The following is an 18,236-nucleotide window of genomic DNA, read 5'->3' as shown; positions in this document are numbered from 1 at the left end:
TCCAACAAAGAACCGAGGGATCCTGACTTCCTGTTCCATGAGCTGATGACCTAAGGGCAAGACTTCAGGTATCCAGAGATGTCGCCGCTACATGAGCTTCAGTGGGAGATCCAGCAGTTGCTTCACCAACTGATGAATGACGCTAGAAGAGACCTGCTTCACAAGCTAGCAGTGTCATGCCAAGATGAGGTGGGAGAAGACGTGCCAGGGGAGGAGTCGTCCGAGGTGGAACTCTTTGACTTCATTGTTGACTTTTTAAGAAGTAAACGATTGAGGAGTCTGGAGGACCAAGGGATGTCGCGCTGACATCTGATGTTTTGTGACCTCATCGATGAACTGCAGTCAGCCCAAGAAGCAGAGAATCTGCATCATTCAGTGGATGAAGAGGAAGTTGCATCGGTGTACGAGGCTGAGCAGACTGTAGCAGCTTCAGTTGGTAGTACCAGGGCTCTTATCACAGCTCCTGACTCTGACCCTTCAATTTCAGTCCCTTGCTCGGCTGCTTTCAATCAGTTTGAGCCTGTGACTGTCTCACTGTTAGAGGATGTGGTTGGCCACATTAAGCCATCAGGTTCCCCCCGGGATGCTGTGCCTCCACGACTTTTTAAAGATATTTTACCTAGCATAGGGCAGCCTGTTCTTGCAATTATAAATAGCAGTCTGTCCTCAGGTGTGGTCCCTGCTAGTTTTAAACATGCAGTAGTGCAGTCACTGCTTAAAAAACCTGGCCTTGATCCGACTGTTCTGGCTAATTATCGGCCTATTTCGAAGCTGCCTTTTCTTTCTAAGGTTTTAGAGAAAATTGTGTACTGTCAGCTGACACAGTTTTTAGATGACAATGGCATTCTGGAGGTTTTTCAGTCAGGCTTTAAAACTCTTCATAGTACAGAATCTGCTTTAATAAGAGTTTTTAATGACGTTCTTCTTGCATGTGATTCTGGTCACCATGTTGTTCTGATGTTACTTGACCTAACTGCTGCCTTTGATACAGTAGACCACAATATTTTAATATCGCGATTACACCACATTGTTGGTATTGATGGCACTGTTCTTAAATGGTTCAGGTCTTACCTGGAGGAGAGAACATTTTCAGTGAATATTAGTGGCTCTAAATCATCTGTTGCTTCAATGTCTTATGGTGTCCCACAGGGCTCAATTCTTGGCCCACTGCTTTTCTCTCTTTATATACTGCCTCTGGGTTCTATCCTTAGGAAACATGGGATTTCTTTTCATTGTTACGCTGATGATTGTCAGATTTATTTGCCCATAAAGCAGCAGGATGTACATTCAATCAAACATCTCCTGGCATGTCTAGGAATTATTAAAGCTTGGTTGGCCTTGAACTTTTTAAACTTTAATGAAAACAAAACAGAGGTGATGGTGTTTGGACCCAGTGGCTCCTGTGAGTCCTCCTCTGTGGACCTGGGACCCTTGGAGGAATATTTTAAACCTGTTATTACAGATCTTGGTTTTAAGGTGGTCAGTGATTTTAAATTGGACAGCCAAATTAGAGCCGTGGTTAAGTCCAGCTTTTATCATTTACGGCGATTGGCGTCAGTGAAATCTTTTCTTTCCAGGCAGCATTTTGAAACACTGATCCACGCTTTTGTTTCAACTCGATTGGACTACTGTAATGCACTTTATCTGGGAGTCAGTCAGTCGCTGCTCTCACGTCTTCAGCTAGTACAAAATGCTGCTGCACGACTTTTGACAGGTACTCGAAAGAGAGAACATGTGACCCCTGTCCTGGCCTCACTTCACTGGCTGCCTGTATATTTTAGGATTCATTTTAAAATTCTTATGTTTGTTTTTAAATCATTGCATAATCTTGCCCCAGCTTACCTCACTGAGCTTCTTCATCCTTACGTACCCCATCGGTCTCTCAGGTCAGCAAATCAGCTGCTCTTGGAGGAACCGAGAACAAAAAGGAAGCTCAGAGGGGACAGGGCTTTCTCTGTTATGGGCCCCAAATTATGGAATGACTTACCTTTGCAGGTCAGAGAGGCCCCTTCTCTGTCCACTTTTAAAGCTCGTCTTAAAACCCATCTATTTTACTTGGCTTTCAACACCAGTGGGATCTAGTTTTAAATTGTATGTTTTTGTTTTTAAACTGTTTTTAAATTACTTTTATTATGTTGTGTTCTTAAATTGTACAGCACTTTGTATCAACTGTGGTTGTTTTAAAGTGCTTTATAAATAAAGTTGGTATGGTATGGTATGGTATGAGTAAGACAGTATCAACACCAGTTGTTGCTGATCAGGTAACTGGGTTAGTAAAACTGACAGATGTTGCTGCATTACTCCCACGAAGAGAATTTCGGATTCAGGCTGGTCAGATCTCAGACTCTGACTCAGATGTGAGCTTTAACTGTTTGTGTAAGCAAATTGATGAAGGACTGAGTGAAGGTTTCACTGAGACTGAGATCATTAGAACAGTTCTCAGAATAATTAAACCGGGTACATTTAAAGACATGCTTATGACAAAAGATAGTCTGACTGTAACTGAACTGAAGCGTTTTCTCAGAGTACATCTTAAAGATAAGAGCAGCACTGAATTATTTCAGGAACTGAGCAATGCGAGACAAAATGATAAAGAAGGTCCACAACAGTTTATGTATAGACTGATGGGGTTAAAACAGCATGTACTTTTTGCTTCCAAAGTAAGTACAGGTTTCCGGTATGACAAGAAGCTAGTTCAAGGAGTGTTCCTACATTCACTCTATCAGGGGATACATGAAAAATATTCATATGTCCGACGAGATCTTAAACCCCACATTTCAGACGAGAAGGTCACTGATGACTTTATCCTAGAAATGATAACAAGGTCAGTAGGTGAAGAGACAGAGAGACAGAATAGACTAGGTCAGGCTCTCAAACCAAAGGTAGTCAGTGTCAGTACAGTGTAGATGAATAAGAAAAATCAGAATGCAGTTCAGATGGAGGCAGAAGTCCAAGCTAATCGTACTGCCATACAAGAGCTAACAGCACAGGTTTCATCACTAACCAAGAGTTTAGAGAAAGCTTTAACACCTATGTAAAGATAGGTGTTAAAGGTGTGTGAATGTTTTCAGTCCCTGAAAACATTCACACACCTTTTCCCCACCAAAAACAACCAACAAAGCCAGAAGCTAAACGAAGATGTCAGCAATGTGTCTCCCAAGGAACTGAGAGCTGCAGCCACTGTTTCAAGTGCGGGAAAGAGGGACACAGAGCGGTTGGCTGTCTGATGAAGAACAACCAGTCGGGAAACTGGGTGAGGTCGCTGGGGCGGGACCACCAGTGACCAGACAGAATGCAGAGTCCCACCCCACTGCAAAGCTGCATCCTGAAGAGAGCACATCATCCTCCATCAGGCCCATCAAACAAAACAACTTTACTAAGAAGAAACATGTTGCACAGCTGATTGGTGGTAGATGCACTGTGACATGTCAACTAAATGGGGTCAAGTTGCAGATGCTATTGGACAGTGGGGCACAAGTGAGCATAGTGGAGAAGTCATGGGTGCAGAAAGCTCTACCAAATGTAACGATCCAACCACTTGAGAGTCTACTACCAGAACACCCTCTCAAAGTCACAGCAGCTAATGGAACAGAGGTGCCATTTGATGGGTGGATAGAAGTCCTGCTCGAGATCAAAAGCATCAAATATGGTTCAGTTGCCCTCTATGTTCCATTGCTTGTAAGTCAAGAGAGTGTGAGTAGCCCTTTGCTAGGCTTTAATGTGATACAAGAAATCATAATGGGAAACACTAACCAGACAAACAACATCAACTTAGTGGACTTACTGTCAGAGGCTTTGAGAATCCAAAAGAGTAGTGTTGAAACTCTAGTCTCTGTGGTTTGCACTATGCCATCTCAAAAAGAATCAAATAGTTCAACAGTGAGAGTTGGAAAGAAGGGTCTTAATGTTCAAAGTGGCCAAATTTGTGAAGTGAAATGTCGCATCAGAACTTTTCCAGGAGGAGGAGTAATGTTGTTTGAACCAGACATACAGAGCATCGTACCAGATGAGTTGGGTTTATTTCCTGCCCTGGTTGATGTTCCTGTTGGAGTCTCAAAAATGGTGAGAATTCCAGTCCAGAATTCAACCAACCATGACATTTTCTTACCTCCAAGAACAGCTTTAGGATTCATTGAGGAAATTGATGGAACCAAACCTGTGAACATCTCTCCATCATCTCATAAACGAGTCAGTGGACAGGATGATCCACTCTTGTGCACCACTCATGTGAACTCGCTAAATGATGGAGACTGCGCCAAACAGAGAAACCATACACCTGTTCATTCACAAGAAAAATGGCATCCAAATGTTAATCTGGATCATCTGTCTGAACATGAACAGGATATAGTACACCAAATGTTGTATGAAGAATCAGATGTGTTTGCATCTGAAGAAGGCGACATTGGATGCATTCCTGGTTTACAGCTCCAGATTACCACAACAGATAACACCCCTGTCCAAAAAAATTATAACTCCATTCCTCGGCCATTGTTTAAAGAGGTTAAGGATTATATTTCCAACCTTTTGGACAGAGGGTGGGTCAGAAAGTCAGTTTCAGCCTATTCCTCACCTGTCGTCTGCGTGCGGAAGAAAGACCATAGTCTGCATCTTTGTGTTGACTTCCGTGAACTCAACCGTAAAACCACTCCAGACCGCCATCCACTACCACGCATTCAGGATCTATTGGACAGTCTTGGAGGAAATTCATGGTTCTCCATTTTAGATCAAGGAAGTGCATATCACCAAGGGTTTGTGAGTGAGGAGTCAAGGCATCTGACAGCATTTAGCACACCTTGAGGTCTTTATGAATGGGTAAGGATTCCATTCGGACTGACCAATGCGCCAGCTGCATTCCAGAGATGTATGGAAGGTGTATTAGAAGGCATCAGGGATGAGTGCTGCGTACCTTATTTGGATGATGTCCTCTGCTACTCAAAAACATTTGAGGACCATCTGAGGCAAGTTTTCTGCAGAATGAGACAACATGGCATTAAACTTCGACCAGCCAAATGTGAGCTTTTCAAGAGACAAATTCGTTATCTGGGACGAATGGTTTCAGGAGAAGGCGTCCAGATTGACCCAAAAGATTTGGAAGCTGTTATAGCTCTGAAGGAGAAGAAACCTCACACAGTTGGAGAAGTTCGGACATTGCTAGGTTTCCTTAGTTATTACCGATCCTTCATCCAAGATTTCTCTCGACTGGCAAGACCTCTGTTTGAACTCCTTCAAAACTCAGCCGACACAAGTAAGCCCAACAAACTCCAGACTTCTAAGGGTCGAGGTTGTAAAATTAAAGAAAACACAGGTCAGCTTCCCTCTCGCACACCTGTGACATGGACGACTGAACATCAGACTGTGCTGTCCAAGCTTGTGGAGATGCTGATCAATCCGCCCATATTAGCCTATCCCGACTTTGATCGTCCGTTAGTTTTGCATACAGATGCGTCAAATGAAGGACTCGGAGCGGTTTTGTATCAGTCCCAAAATAACAAGCTGCGTGTTATTGGCTACGGATCTAGGACCTTAACACCTGCTGAACGAAACTATCATCTCCATTCTGGTAAACTTGAGTTCCTAGCACTCAAGTGGGCCATTTGTGATAAGTTTCGAGACTATCTGTATTATGCACCAACTTTCACGGTCTATACAGATAACAATCCCCTGACTTATGTTTTGAGTTCTGCCAGGTTAAATGCTGTAGGTCATAGGTGGGTTGGGGAATTGGCCGACTTCCACTTTGACATCAAGTATAGACCGGGAAAGAGGAATGCTGATGCAGATATGTTGTCCAGATACCCAGTAGGCCTTGAACAGTACATGAAAGATCACACCGAGACAGTGTCACCTGAAGTAGTCTCTGCAGTGTGGCAAGGCAACAAAGCAACACAAAGCAATGATGTTCCCTGGATTGCTGCATTACAACTTGCTGATGAAAATGATGAGGCTAACTTACCGGATGGTGTCATGACCATCATGCCTGAAAACATCAGAGCAGCACAACAAGAAGATAGAGCTATTAAAGAGATTGTGTCATTGAAACAAAGAAACTGGAGTCCAAATGAAAAGGATAAAAGAACCATGTTTAAAGAAACAAGGAGACTGTTGTACGAGTGGAACAAGCTAGTCGTGGAAAATGGACTACTTTTCCGGAAAACAGAACTAAACAGACAGCTAGTTCTCCCAGAAAAACTCAAACCACTAGTGTTGAAGAGCTTGCATGACGACATGGGCCATGTCGGTCCTGACAAGGTGATCCATCTTGCTCGAGAACGCTTTTACTGGCCGAACATGCAACAAGACATTGAGGATTATGTGAAAAAGAGATGTCAATGTATTAAACAAAAACATCCCAATGTCCCACAGAGAGCTCCAATGGGATCCATCACAACTAGTGTGCCATTTGAGTTGGTCTCTATTGATTATTTGCATTTGGAGCCAAGCAAAGGAGGATACAAGTATATCCTGGTTGTCGCTGACCATTTCACTCACTTTGCACAAGCGTACCCAACGAGAAACAAATCCGGAAAGACAGCAGCTGAAAAGATATTCCAAGATTTTATTCCTCGTTTTGGGTACCCAGAGAAACTCCATCACGATCAGGGACGTGAATTTGAGAATAGTTTATTCCAAAGATTACAACAACTCTCAGGAATTTCTCACTCACGCACCACTCCCTGTCATCCTCAGTGCAATCCAGTAGAGCGACTGAACCGCACGCTTCTCCAGATGTTGCGCACCTTACAAGAGGAGAAAAAGAGTGACTGGAAAGATCATCTGCCACAAATTGTGCATGCATATAATTGCACGAGGCATGAAGCGACAGGATACTCGCCTTTCTTCCTATTGTATGGCAGGGCTCCACGTCTACCAGTCGATTTGCTTTTTGGCACCAGGAAAGAGACTGAAGACTGCAACCATCAAACCTTTGTTAAAAAGTGGGCTGAAAGGATGCGTGTGGCATACCAAATGGCTGCCAACAACAGTCAAAAGTCTTCAGCTAAAGGCAAAAAGCAATATGACAGACGCGCCAGAGGTGTCACCCTCCAGGCAGGCGATAGAGTCCTGGTTAAAAATCTCTCAGAAAGGGGAGGTCCAGGTAAACTCCGCTCATACTGGGAGCAGGCGGTGTACCGCGTGATTGAAAGAGTGGGGGATGGACCTGTCTACAAAGTACAGCAAGAGAGGGGTAACAAAACCATAAGTGTGCTTCACAGAAACCTGTTGCTGCCTGTCAACGACCTACCTCTGGAGGATGAACTTTCTGTGAGAGAACAGACAAAACAGAAAAAAAAGCGGCAAACTGAAAGACGTGAGAATGAACCTGAAATGCATGACTCTGGTGAAGAAGAGGAAGAGTTTACTTACCACCATAATCTCCGGAGCAGAATCCCGTGTTATGGATTTGTAAACCCACAACAACTACAGTCAAACCAGACTCAAAATTCTGAACAAGAACATATTGTGACAAGACGGCACCAAGAAAATCAAAATAATCTGCGTGCAACAGCTGAAGAGTTCTGTCCCTCTTCAAGAGAAGCCACTATCAGCGAAAGAACTACTGCTGAAACTGAAGAAAGATCTGAAATGTGTGAAAGAGATCAGAATCAGATGGAGATGGAAGAAACCAGAGGGGAAAGCAATGTACGTAGATCAGAGAGAAGAGGGAGACCAACAGAAAGACTAACATATGAGACACTTGGCCAGCCATCATATAGTTGTTGGAGTGCAGGTGTTAGTCCGTTGCTGTTCAACCAACCCTTCACGATGACACCTGGTCTACTGCCATTTCCTTATCTTCCATATCCACATCTGTATCAGTAGTACAGTCCCATACAGTGAGACTCGCATAAGAAACTGTTAATGTCAGGAGACATTTTTTTAAGTGAGGGAGAGTGTAGAGGGGTGAAAAATGAGCTCTTAGTAAATTAAAACAATAATTAAGAAAATAGGCACCCCAACATAATTTTTATTTTTGTATCTTTAATTTCTCTTTGTACTAAGTTCTGTAGTGTCATTTTAGTTAGTCCTATGCAATTCCGCACACAACCGCTAGGGGGCGCTGCTGCGTTGGTGGCATAGAGAAGATTGAGCACACAAGAATAAATCTTCCGGTTAAATGAGAAGGAAGCTCAACGTGTGTGTCTCGTCTTTTCCATTCCACAGGTCAGTAAAAATGTGTTTTTATGAATATATATATGTTTCTTGGAAGAGTTGAGGAGGTCCTTGGATCAGCTGTCGACTAATGAGTCGCGAAGTTCGTCTTGTAATTATTGTGTACAAGGGCGGGACTTGTTCTGGGGGCTGGTTGGAGCTAGTGCTAGCGGGCCTGTGCACGTGTGTGTGAGCTAGCTGAGGAGCTAGCTGACGGACAGCAGAGTTCATTTGAGCTTGTGTTTGGCACTTTTTGGGAGAGTTCTCACTCAAGGGACATTGTTCTGTTTTTTTTTTTTATTTTATAGATGTGATGTTTTTTTTATGGGTTTGTTGAAAAACCTGATAAATCATATCTTTGTGTGAGGCTGAGTGCCGAGACACAGTATTGAAGAGGCATTGCGCCTTTTTCAGTTTATATTGAAAGAGTGATTGTTTGGTTTAAAGTTATATTAGTCATTTCTGATGTAATGAAGTTAATAGTTCTTTACTGAAGTATGTGATACCTGAAGCATGTTGTATAGGAAGTGTGGTTATAACACAGAAGAAGAATAAATCTTCCGGTTAAATGAGAAGGAAGCTCAACGTGTGTGTCTCGTCTTTTCCATTCCACAGCATCACTCGTTGAGGGAAGATTATCTAATACATTACCCTCAGCCATCCTAGGTTGCAGGGTAACAAATTTGGGGGCTCATCCGGGATAGCGCCTCCTGCTGGCTTGGTGCTATCCAACAAAGAACCGAGGGATCCTGACTTCCTGTTCCATGAGCTGATGACCTAAGGGCAAGACTTCAGGTATCCAGAGATGTCGCCGCTACATGAGCTTCAGTGGGAGATCCAGCAGTTGCTTCACCAACTGATGAATGACGCTAGAAGAGACCTGCTTCACAAGCTAGCAGTGTCATGCCAAGATGAGGTGGGAGAAGACGTGCCAGGGGAGGAGTCGTCCGAGGTGGAACTCTTTGACTTCATTGTTGACTTTTTAAGAAGTAAACGATTGAGGAGTCTGGAGGACCAAGGGATGTCGCGCTGACATCTGATGTTTTGTGACCTCATCGATGAACTGCAGTCAGCCCAAGAAGCAGAGAATCTGCATCATTCAGTGGATGAAGAGGAAGTTGCATCGGTGTACGAGGCTGAGCAGACTGTAGCAGCTTCAGTTGGTAGTACCAGGGCTCTTATCACAGCTCCTGACTCTGACCCTTCAATTTCAGTCCCTTGCTCGGCTGCTTTCAATCAGTTTGAGCCTGTGACTGTCTCACTGTTAGAGGATGTGGTTGGCCACATTAAGCCATCAGGTTCCCCCCGGGATGCTGTGCCTCCACGACTTTTTAAAGATATTTTACCTAGCATAGGGCAGCCTGTTCTTGCAATTATAAATAGCAGTCTGTCCTCAGGTGTGGTCCCTGCTAGTTTTAAACATGCAGTAGTGCAGTCACTGCTTAAAAAACCTGGCCTTGATCCGACTGTTCTGGCTAATTATCGGCCTATTTCGAAGCTGCCTTTTCTTTCTAAGGTTTTAGAGAAAATTGTGTACTGTCAGCTGACACAGTTTTTAGATGACAATGGCATTCTGGAGGTTTTTCAGTCAGGCTTTAAAACTCTTCATAGTACAGAATCTGCTTTAATAAGAGTTTTTAATGACGTTCTTCTTGCATGTGATTCTGGTCACCATGTTGTTCTGATGTTACTTGACCTAACTGCTGCCTTTGATACAGTAGACCACAATATTTTAATATCGCGATTACACCACATTGTTGGTATTGATGGCACTGTTCTTAAATGGTTCAGGTCTTACCTGGAGGAGAGAACATTTTCAGTGAATATTAGTGGCTCTAAATCATCTGTTGCTTCAATGTCTTATGGTGTCCCACAGGGACATAAATCTTCCGGTTAAATGAGAAGGAAGCTCAACGTGTGTGTCTCGTCTTTTCCATTCCACAGCATCACTCGTTGAGGGAAGATTATCTAATACATTACCCTCAGCCATCCTAGGTTGCAGGGTAACACATATAAATATTGAAAAGAAGGGGTCCTAGGATTGAACCTTGGGGTACCCCACATGTGACCTTTGACCTCTCTGATGAGAAGTTTCCGATTGAAACAAAGAAATCCCTGTTCTTTATGTAAGATTCAAACCAGTGGAGCAGTGGACCGGAGAGTCCGACCCAACTCTCCAGTCGATTCAGTAAAATGTTGTGGCCGACGGTGTCAAAAGCAGCACTGAGGTCCAACAGAACCAGCACTGTGGTTCTCCCACAGTCTGTATTTATATGGATGTCATTGAACATTTTTACAAGGGCTGTCTCCGTGCTTTGGTGAGATCGGAAACCAGACTGGAAGGAGTCAAAGCAATTCATTATTGTTAGGAAGTAGGAAGTTATTCAGTTGTTGAAAAACTGCTTTTTCAATAATTTTGCTGATGAATGGGAGGTTGGAGATCGGCCTGTAATTCTGCAGTAGTGACTTGTCTAGATTGTTCTTTTTTATCAGAGGTTTGATAACAGCTGTTTTCAAAACCTGGGGGAAAACACCTGAAGACAGCGATGAGTTACTATTTGGATCAGATCATTAGCAACAACAGGCAGGACTTTCTTAAAGAAATGTGTAGGTAGGACATCCAGACAGCAGGAACTGGAGCTTAATTGACTTATAATTTCTTCAAGGGTTTTATAATGAAGTAGTTGAAATTGTGTCATTTTTCCTGCATTTGTTTTGTTTGGGCACAGCATTTGTACTGTCTTTGGAGTGGATGTGCAGATTAATCCTCTGATATTTTGAATTTTCTCTGGAAAGAAACTGGAGACTTGTTGCAGGCGGTATTAGATTGAAGTTCAGGTGGCAACATCACAAGAGGATTTGTGAGCCTGTCAACAGTAGCAAATAAAGCTCAAGCATTGTTAAGGTTTTTGTTTATGACATCTGCAAAGAAAGCCTCTCTTATGTGTTTTAGTGTTGAGTGATATTTATGTAGTCTTTCTTTATAGATGTCACAATAAACGTGCAGTTGAGCTTCACGCCATTTCCATTCGGCCCTACGGTAGAGTTGTCTTGCAAACAGAACTGTTTGTGCATTTCTCCATGGAGATTTCTTCCTACCAGACACAACCTTCACTTTAATGGGGGCAATGTAATCAATGATATCTGAAAGTTTGCACTGAAACTCATCAACCAACTTATCTACGTCATTATAGATTAAGGACGAGGAAGAAGAATAGATTTGATTAAACGTTTCTGCTGTGTTGTCTGTGAAAGTACGTTTTGTGATAGTAGCTGTGTGTCCAAGTGGGTTAATGGTTAAAGAACATTCAAAGATAACAGCAAAGTGGTCCGACAGGACGACATCAGTTACAGAGACATTGGAAATATTCACACCCTTACTGATAACCAGGTCCAGTGTGTGTCCATGAGTGTGTGTTGCTTGTTTGACATGTTGTGTTAAACCAAAACTCTCTAATATATTAAAAAGCTTTGTTGCCCCTCAGTCTTGGGGGTTGTCAACATGAATGTTGAAATCACAGATAATTATCAAACAATCATAATCAATACATATGAGAAATAGAAGCTCATTGAAGTCTGTAAAGAAACCTTACACATATGTTGGAGTTTTTTATAGAGTGTCAAAGTTCGTTTGTGGCCTTTTATCTCGACTCCAAGATACTCAAAAGACATAAAATGACCCAGAGAGATTTTACTACAGTTTATGTGTAACCCACATAAAATGGGGATGCCTCTTTAAGAAACGAAGGTTAGGGAAGCTAGGTGGTCTACCTAGCCAATAGGAAGTTTAGTTTCCAGTGAGTTTAAACCAATCAGAATTCGGACTGCCGCTGCAGGACCCGCCCTTCCGCAGCATTGAGTGTGTAAGCGAGAGAGATCCGGAAACGATTAAGCTGGGCAGCGTGAGAGTCTCTGTTTTAAAACAGTTATACAACTCTAAACAAACGCTTTCCCAGATCATCCGACTTCTAAGCTGGACGCGTGAAGTGAAAAAAAGAAAAGGAAAGACAAGTTCACTTTTTCTGCTGAAAATCGTTAGAGCTGACTCGTTAGCTCTAACGGCCAACGGCTACTGGTTTAGCTCTAACGGCTACTAGGCTAACGTTTTAAGTTCATCTTGTTCTCTGTTCAGTTGAAGGTAAAACCTAATTTACGTTATATTCTTACTTTGTTCACAATGATAGCTCATATTATCAAGGCTAAAGCATGGAAAATATGCCTTATTACACTATCTAGTGCCTCACGGGTCCGGACTGAGAGCCACCATATTGTTGTCCCTAACGTGTCGCATTGAGATCGGTGAGCATATTCTGTGCCTTTCATTTGGGTTTTTGTTCTGTTTATCACATTTTTGTTGAATAATGTTGTTTATCTGAACTATTTGATTATTAAAATGTAAACTTTTACTGATTTTGGATAAAATGTAATGTTTAATATTATTTGAAGAAATGCTTTTGTAATTTACAGTAATTGATGTCAAATATACAGAAACATGATTTAAGGATTAAAGCTAGAACAGCTTAATAAAATCCTATGATTCTGCTGGTCCTGTCTGTTGACAGGTCAGGTTTTTTTTGTTTATGCTGGATTGTTCCTGAGGTGGATTCCTCCTGTGACTTTGATGGCGAGCCTTCCCACCTGGACTTAGAAAGAACTGGATTCCTGGATTCCTTCTTTTCCATTTGGAGTCCTGCTGCACCCCGCGGTGTGGTAGGCCGGTACCACTCACATCTTCACACACAGTTGGTTATGAGTGAGACCACTGACTGACATTTTTCTTTTTATTGTTTAATCCTGGAATTTCTGATCTCACCTTTTGGACTGGTTTTTATTTGGTACTTTGTAACAAACTGCTGTGTAGGAAATTCTCCTCATGTGAATGGTGTTGAGCTGAACCTAATTGGAACTGGAATTGATTGATCTGTTGCCTATTACGATTTAGAATTCAGATTACCAGGGTGCACCCAAAAGATTCAAAACTGAGAACTAGCACTTGGCCAAGTATTTGTATTATTTTTTTTGTATTTTATTGTGTGTAATTTTATTTTCATAATTGTGTGTCTTGTATAACTGTTTAATTTCATGGTTTATGTCACTAAAGCCAGTTGTTTTTTTAAATTCATTTAACTGCCTTTGTGTGTCATTTAAACACCCCACTATGCTCCGATAGTCGAACCTATTGGCCCATTCATCTAATATATAAAATACCCTTCTCATCTGTGTTACATATGGTATTCTTAAATATTGAAGCCACGCCTCCTCCTTTTTTGTGTTTTCTATTCTCACTTAAAAAATTGTACGTAGGAGGCGCTGATTCAATTAGTATGATTGCTTCATTATTGTCATTCAGCCATGTTTCTGTCAGAAATAAAACATCAATATTATGCTCAGTGATGAAATCATTAATTAATAGAGCTTTAGCACAGAGAGATCTGGTGTTTAAAAGAGCCAGTTTAAGTGACTTGGAGGCTGAAAGTTCTTCACTCTGAGGTTCCTTTAGGCAAGGGATCAGTCTGAGGTTTGAATTAAGACCGCTGCTTTTTACATTTCTGTTTTTTGTAACTTGTCTTCTAGTGATCCGGACAGGTAATGTCCTGCTATGCAATGTTGGGGGGCCAGACACATTCTGGAGGAAGACGGGTGTAGAGATAATATCTGGACCCCGGTCTCAGACCTCAGAAACACAAAGTACTGGATCCTCTGAGAGGTTAGAGGCAGGTGGCTTAGATGAAGTGAGGTCTATGTTAGCACTAAGGAGAGTCGTGCCGAGGCGAACCTGTTGATCCATTCCATACTGCTGGGAGGAGGAGGAGTCCGTCCGTCTTCCTCTCTGACCCAGATCCTCCACCAGCATCTTCAGGCGGCTCAGGTTTTTGTAGATGTTCTTTCCATACGGGAGATAAGGTTCTTTAAAGACCAGCATAGAGTCATAATAATCAAAGCAACAGATAAGACTTACTTTCACAAAGTCCTTTGATTGAATGTTGAAAGTTGCGAAAGCAGCAGCAGTGGAGAGACTGACTGACTCGTCCAAGTACACCAGCTCATATAAGGAGCGCTTTGACGACTCGGGCAAAGGGATAAGAAAGGTTGGGCCATTCCTTTCTGTTTCACTTTGAGAGGACATTTCAGACACCAGTGGATACGTGGTACTTATGATGAAAGTTAAAAATTCATAATCAAGTTTTTTTAATTACATAAGTCATCGTAATATGATCACAAACAAGACATTTGAAATAAGTTTGCATTCAGCATACAGATATAACCAGAAGTGTTTACATATTCAAAATCAGAACATGATTAAATTATAAAACAAACACATCCAGCAAAGCTTGTGTATTTTTGTGAGATTTATTAAAACAGAATAGTGAAACAGGACATAGTGGTACAGAAAATTTAATTACAGCTATGAAACTTTTTTTTTCTTTTAAAGATTGTTGGTTCTATTCAGTAAATGTATATAGAACCATTTCACAACAAATATAAAACAGTTAAAATGTATTCATTATCACATCCTACTTGTCCAAAACAATTCAGTCAGATTTAGACTCATTTACACATTCAGTCCAGTTCAAATGAAATTGCAGTTTAAAATAATCAAATACAGATTATCATTTTATGGCAGTTGTTAATATTTTTTCTATCAAACAGGAATTTGCTTTGAGTAGTCAGGTTAGTATCTTGAGCAAACATTAAGTGACAGTGGGAAGGAATGAAATGCTTCCAGCAATAAATTGTTTCAAAATGCCAAAATACAATAAATACATAAATCATTGAAAAAATGATTTATGTGTATCATAGATAAAATATGAGCAGAATTGTACAATTGAAGTCATCAATAATTAATATATCAGTACAATTGAATTTCTTTTACAATTAATTGTGAAATTGGTCACTCAAGATGAGCAGTTATTACATGTTGCAATTAATTTAAGTAATCATTATATGACTTTTTTATTTTTTGCATGTTTGGACTTCCATAAAAAAGTAAATCTCAGTCTGCCATTATGGGTTGTGACAAAGAAAAAGCACAGCAGCAGGGTTCAGGATTACTTTGATGAATTAGAAAAGGAAAGTGAAAACAAAGTTTATGATTGTAACATAAACTAATGTGCTCTTCAAATATTTTATGTCCCTTTTATGAAATTAGTTTTACACTTGAACTTGTTTCCTAATTTAAAATTTCATATATTAGAGACTGAAAATGTGAACATTCACTCTTGTATGTTTCTTATGATTATATTTAGATATGTAAAATAAATATTGGGCAGAGTTTACATGAATTACGTCTGACTTTGCACAATGCAGATTGTATTTTTTTTTAGACATTTCATCACAAATCTGACTCGTCAGTGAGAGCACAGTTTAAATTCAAAAGGATTTTGTTTGTGCTCTCCAGATTGTAGACAACCTCGCATGGAAGGGAATTCTTTTGGGATCTTTTCTGTATGTCTGTTACCTTAAAAACCTCATACGGAGGGATCAGGACCTCTTTTTCTGATTTAAACTTAGAGAACTCTGAGATGTCTGCTCCAAAGCAGGTGATAATCTCAAAGCATGATTGGTTACCGAATAACCCAGGAGAAGAATAAGAACCCAATGAGCTGGAGGTAAAGCCACCGAAGCGAACCTCTCTGTTGATGCCTGTTTCAAATCTGCAGTTGGTTCTCCGGTAGGTGGTGACACACTTTGCTGCCTTGGGCTTGAGGGAGCGTAGGGCCATGGTGAGGTAGAAATGAAATGCGTGATACTGAAATTTGGTCGTGTACTCAGATTTTTGTGTTCGGACCGCCTTATTGAACTCAGCGTATATTGGAGGCATTCCCAAGGTGTAAGCATGAACAGCCATGATTTGTTCTTTCTTCAGCGTTGAGGTGGTGGTCGCCCATGTGTTATTGTAGTACTGCTCCGATTTATTCCAAGCCTTTCCAAAATTCCCTTTTTTCTCCTTCTCTAACCACTTCGCCACTTCTTCTTCCATCTCATCTTCACAGCCAATGTACATGTCGTCAACAGAGTTCAGAGCTAAATCCAGTGGGAACGAGCCACTCTAAACAGAAAACAAAGGAAACGTTACTGATTATGAATATTTATCGTTGTGTTTGCACTTATAAAAACATTCCCCAAAATAGTACACCGCTCACCTTCTGCTGTGGTGCCAGAGCCCCGATGTGGCATCCGGATGATGGCAGGGCCAGTGTCCAAATTATTATTGCCATCAAGACAAAAAGAAACTTTTTGTTTAACAGCATGTTGAAGATTTCTTTGTGAGTCAATCACGCCTGGGACTTTGGTTTGTGACCTGAAGCTGTTTTCAAGCTCCTCCAAAACTCTGATGTGGTTCTGCTGCAGCTAGTCCTCCATTTTCTTCCTGTAGATGATCTTCCCATATATGAACTAAGATTCTGTTAAGACCAGCATACATAGTTATAATAATCCAAGCAAAAGATATGACTTACTTTAACAAAGTCCTTTGAATGTAGCACCTCAGTTTACTAATGCTTCTGAGCTGGAAAAACTCTTCACTTTTTCTTTGATCGGTTTGTCAAAAATGAGGAACTGTCAGAGACAGTTTCTCTTTCTTTTTCAGTAGATGCAAATCTAAATTTTAAAATCTACAGTTCTATTTACTTGTCTTTGAACATTGGCTCAGGGTTGTACTTTTTGTTTAAAATGTGATGGTGGCTGGCTGGAGCTGACAGCTAAAGAATCAGAGAATAATATACTTATATATTCATACTATGATAAACATATGTTAGGAAGTATTAGTAAGAGCAGGTATTTTAAACAACATCATCAAGACTTATACTGTGTAATTAGTGTTAAAATGTCTCCTCTACTTTGAATTTACATTGGTAATCTTAGTATCAAGACTTTTCTAATGGGTTACAACTTCTTGTCATATTTTTGATCCATCAGTTTTAACACAATATTTTCTAATATCTCTCCTTAAAAAAACAACTTTTCATTATTCTTGTATTTAATGCAACACATTTGAAGAAACAAGCAAAAAAGTATCCGTACCTGAGATGTATAAAACCCATCTGAATGGATGAAGGCCGACACGGAAATCCTTCAATAAAAGGATAGAGAAAACTGCTAAGAAATGATAAAGATCGATCTTTGTCTTTAAATGTTTTATTTAAAGGTTCTGACTCTGGGAGTCAGAAAAGTAGAGCCCCGAAATGAAGTTGTACATAAACCTTTATACACTTCACAGTTAGTCACATCCTGTTTTTACACACGCATGTACAGGAAAGAACATAACATAGGGGAAATACTCAGCCCCTTTCAGAAACAGAAAATAAAACTCGATGCATAGAAATACACTTAAGCGGAAACCTGCTTGCTCTCTGTGGTTTTCACCACTTCATCTGATTTATCAAGAGCTCCTGCTTAACGTGTATACATGAATTGTGTACATGAACTAGCAAAGGAAATGAAACAGACACATCTATAAAAGTAAGAATGCAGACATATCTATCTGCATTCTCTCTGCCAGGCTGGTAAATCATTTTCATTGACCTAAAAAAAAAAAAAAAAAAAATATATATATATATATATATATATATATATATATATATTTTTTTTTTTTTTTTTTTTTTTTTTTTTTTTTCATTTGTTATTCATGTATATACCAGCAGATGGTGCTAGTGCATAAGACGATCCTCTGAAAATGCAGTGAAATCTAGGCTGACTGTATTTTGTGCATTCCTTTCTTATCTAAACTGAATGAAGTGTAAAGTTTGTATCCTGATCAAATGGAAAAGGAAAGTGAACACAAAGTTTATGATTGTAACACAAACTAATGTGCTCTTCAAATATTTTATGTCCCTTTTATAAAAGTAGTTTTATTCTGGAAACTGTTTCCTAATTTCAAGTTTTACATAAAAGGGACTGTAAATGTGAATATTTACTTTATGCTTGAAACAATAATCCTTTATTATCAAATCAATCTTATTATTAGTTCAAACAGTGTATGCTTGTCAACCTTTAACAGCCGGTCAATAGAAAGTGCCACATCATACCTTTATGTTTCTTGTCTTCCCATAAACTTCTGCTTTTCCAAAGACCTGTACATGTCA

At 40.4% G+C, this 18,236-nt stretch overlaps 2 protein-coding genes across 3 annotated transcripts in view; one reads left to right on the top strand and one right to left on the bottom strand.

The window, feature by feature from the left end:
• The window catches only part of LOC106926695 (GPI-linked NAD(P)(+)--arginine ADP-ribosyltransferase 1-like), a 53,845-nt gene that overhangs the window by 2,377 nt on the left and 33,232 nt on the right, over positions 1 to 18,236 (top strand). The gene's annotated exons all lie outside the window — the stretch shown is intronic.
• LOC106926702 (ecto-ADP-ribosyltransferase 5-like) lies at positions 14,484 to 17,699 on the bottom strand. Of its 2 annotated transcripts, XM_015001792.2 has the most exons (3): positions 17,176 to 17,699; positions 16,296 to 16,556; positions 14,484 to 16,201 (listed from the first exon to the last, which is right to left on the bottom strand). In XM_015001792.2, exons 2-3 carry the CDS (start codon positions 16,401 to 16,403, stop codon positions 15,485 to 15,487), a joined length of 825 nt encoding a protein of 274 aa, XP_014857278.2. In that variant the 5' UTR covers positions 16,404 to 16,556; positions 17,176 to 17,699; the 3' UTR covers positions 14,484 to 15,484. The 2 variants fall into 2 exon arrangements, with proteins under 2 accessions (XP_014857278.2, XP_087865912.1); XM_088009786.1 differs by lacking the exon at positions 16,296 to 16,556.

The sequence above is a fragment of the Poecilia mexicana genome, unplaced genomic scaffold (genome assembly GCF_051168715.1).
Source record: "Poecilia mexicana isolate PSO_F unplaced genomic scaffold, ASM5116871v1 scaffold_2, whole genome shotgun sequence".
NCBI lineage: Eukaryota > Metazoa > Chordata > Actinopteri > Cyprinodontiformes > Poeciliidae > Poecilia > Poecilia mexicana.
This window is presented reverse-complemented; position numbering and strand designations above follow the sequence as displayed.

Bases quoted from the DNA above. Each gene is read 5' to 3' on its own strand.
- LOC106926702 (XM_015001792.2), bottom strand. From the start codon at position 16,403: ATGCTGTTAAACAAAAAGTTTCTTTTTGTCTTGATGGCAATAATAATT. The intron at 16,202-16,295 runs GTGAGCGGTGTA...TTTTCTGTTTAG, and splicing joins CTCTGGCACCACAGCAGAAG to AGTGGCTCGTTCCCACTGGA.